The following is a 1,462-nucleotide window of genomic DNA, read 5'->3' on the forward strand; positions in this document are numbered from 1 at the left end:
CTAAGGTGGATTCATGAGCTGCAATCTCAGCTTGAATTTTCTGCCACGTCATAGAAACAGGAAAAAAATGTTACAAAATTGCTTGCAGAGAAGGTAAGAGGAACTTGCTTACCACCTACTACCCACCAGAACTAAATCCACTCTGTAAAATTTAAACACTACCAGGTTTGTTTAAAGTATTCTGGCTCTGGTGACAGCTTGTTAAATTGAAAGCCGTTAAGATTGTCACTCAATACAACCTTCTTAAAACAGGAAAGCAATCCAGATTACAAAAGATAGAACCTAGCACGGCAGCACAGGACTGAAATAAAGCTGTCATAAATTACTAAGTCTGGGCTGAGCACTATCATGAGATATTTCAAAATGTTTTTGAAAAGCTATACTGGAATACCTGGGCCTCCTGGGGCATCTGAAAGGCATCTACCCTATCAGTCAGGTAAGACGTCAGCTGTCTATCCAGCTCCACTAAGTTTTCCTGCAAGACCTGCAACATGTGGTCCGTTTCTCGCATGGTCTGAAGCTGCTGTTCCAAGGCGATCTGCCGGCTCACCGCCTATGTGGGGCAAAAATTAAGACAAGATGGAGTGGAAATTCAATACAAATTATATTAAACTTTCTCAAAACAATGTTGGGGAGACCCTAAAAATCCTATGCCAGAAGGACTGTCTAAAAAGAGCAAAAGCAAGCCCTAAAAGGCAGCAATTTTTGAAGCCTGCTGGGATTCATACCAGTAACTGACAAACACTGGCATAGAAGGAGATATATTCTGCTGCTAGATATACAGGACAGTGAAAACAGGTCTGTCCTATCACCTCAGGAGGAAATTATTCTGTTAAAAACACACCAGTTTCAAAAACTTGCCTCTCCCTCCAACAGCAAAACTTTTTAAGTTCATCTGAAATGTCACTACTTGCATCAGACTATCAACACATGCACAGACCAGTGGGTGGATACATACACACACACGAACATGGAAAGTTGTCAAGAGCCCAGTGTGTCAGCACTGCAGCTGCCAAAGCAGATAGTTTTTATATGGCAATGAAGTATAGGAAAAACAACAGTGAATGCTAACTTAAATGACAGCACATAGCCCCAGCTGAGGGCACTGCATTCATGATGCTCACTGTGATGAGGATGAACCTGAAATTACCTTTATGACCACACTCTGGCAGTGACAGAAAAAAAAAAAAAAAAAACCCCCCCACCAGCCTGGTCCGACCCTCGGACTACTATCCCCTGCTGCTCTTCCACGTGGGTGCGGATGAAGTTGCGGTAAGTAGCCCGAGGGCAATCAAAAAAGAATTCAAAGCCTTGGGGCAGTTAGTGAAGGATTCTGGAGCGCAGGTCATTTTTTCCTCGCTCCTTCCAGTTGTGGGCAGAGACACTGGGCAGTGCAGGCAGGTTCAATCTATTAACACGTGGCTTCGCGACTGGTGTCGCCGCCACAACTTTGGGGTGTTTT

The 1,462-nt window shown here is 43.9% G+C and overlaps 1 protein-coding gene across 1 annotated transcript in view; it reads right to left on the minus strand.

Moving 5' to 3' along the window:
• Positions 1-1,462, minus strand: part of UTRN (utrophin) — a 387,328-nt gene that overhangs the window by 259,987 nt on the left and 125,879 nt on the right. The window contains 3 exon segments of the mRNA XM_009646963.2: position 1; positions 4-40; positions 392-553. The exon segment at position 1 is cut by the window's left edge and continues 85 nt beyond it. Coding sequence (XP_009645258.1) covers position 1; positions 4-40; positions 392-553 — 200 coding nt within the window.

Source organism: Egretta garzetta, unplaced genomic scaffold (genome assembly GCF_000687185.1).
Source record: "Egretta garzetta isolate BGI_Z169 unplaced genomic scaffold, ASM68718v1 scaffold139, whole genome shotgun sequence".
NCBI classification, from domain to species: Eukaryota; Metazoa; Chordata; class Aves; order Pelecaniformes; family Ardeidae; genus Egretta; species Egretta garzetta.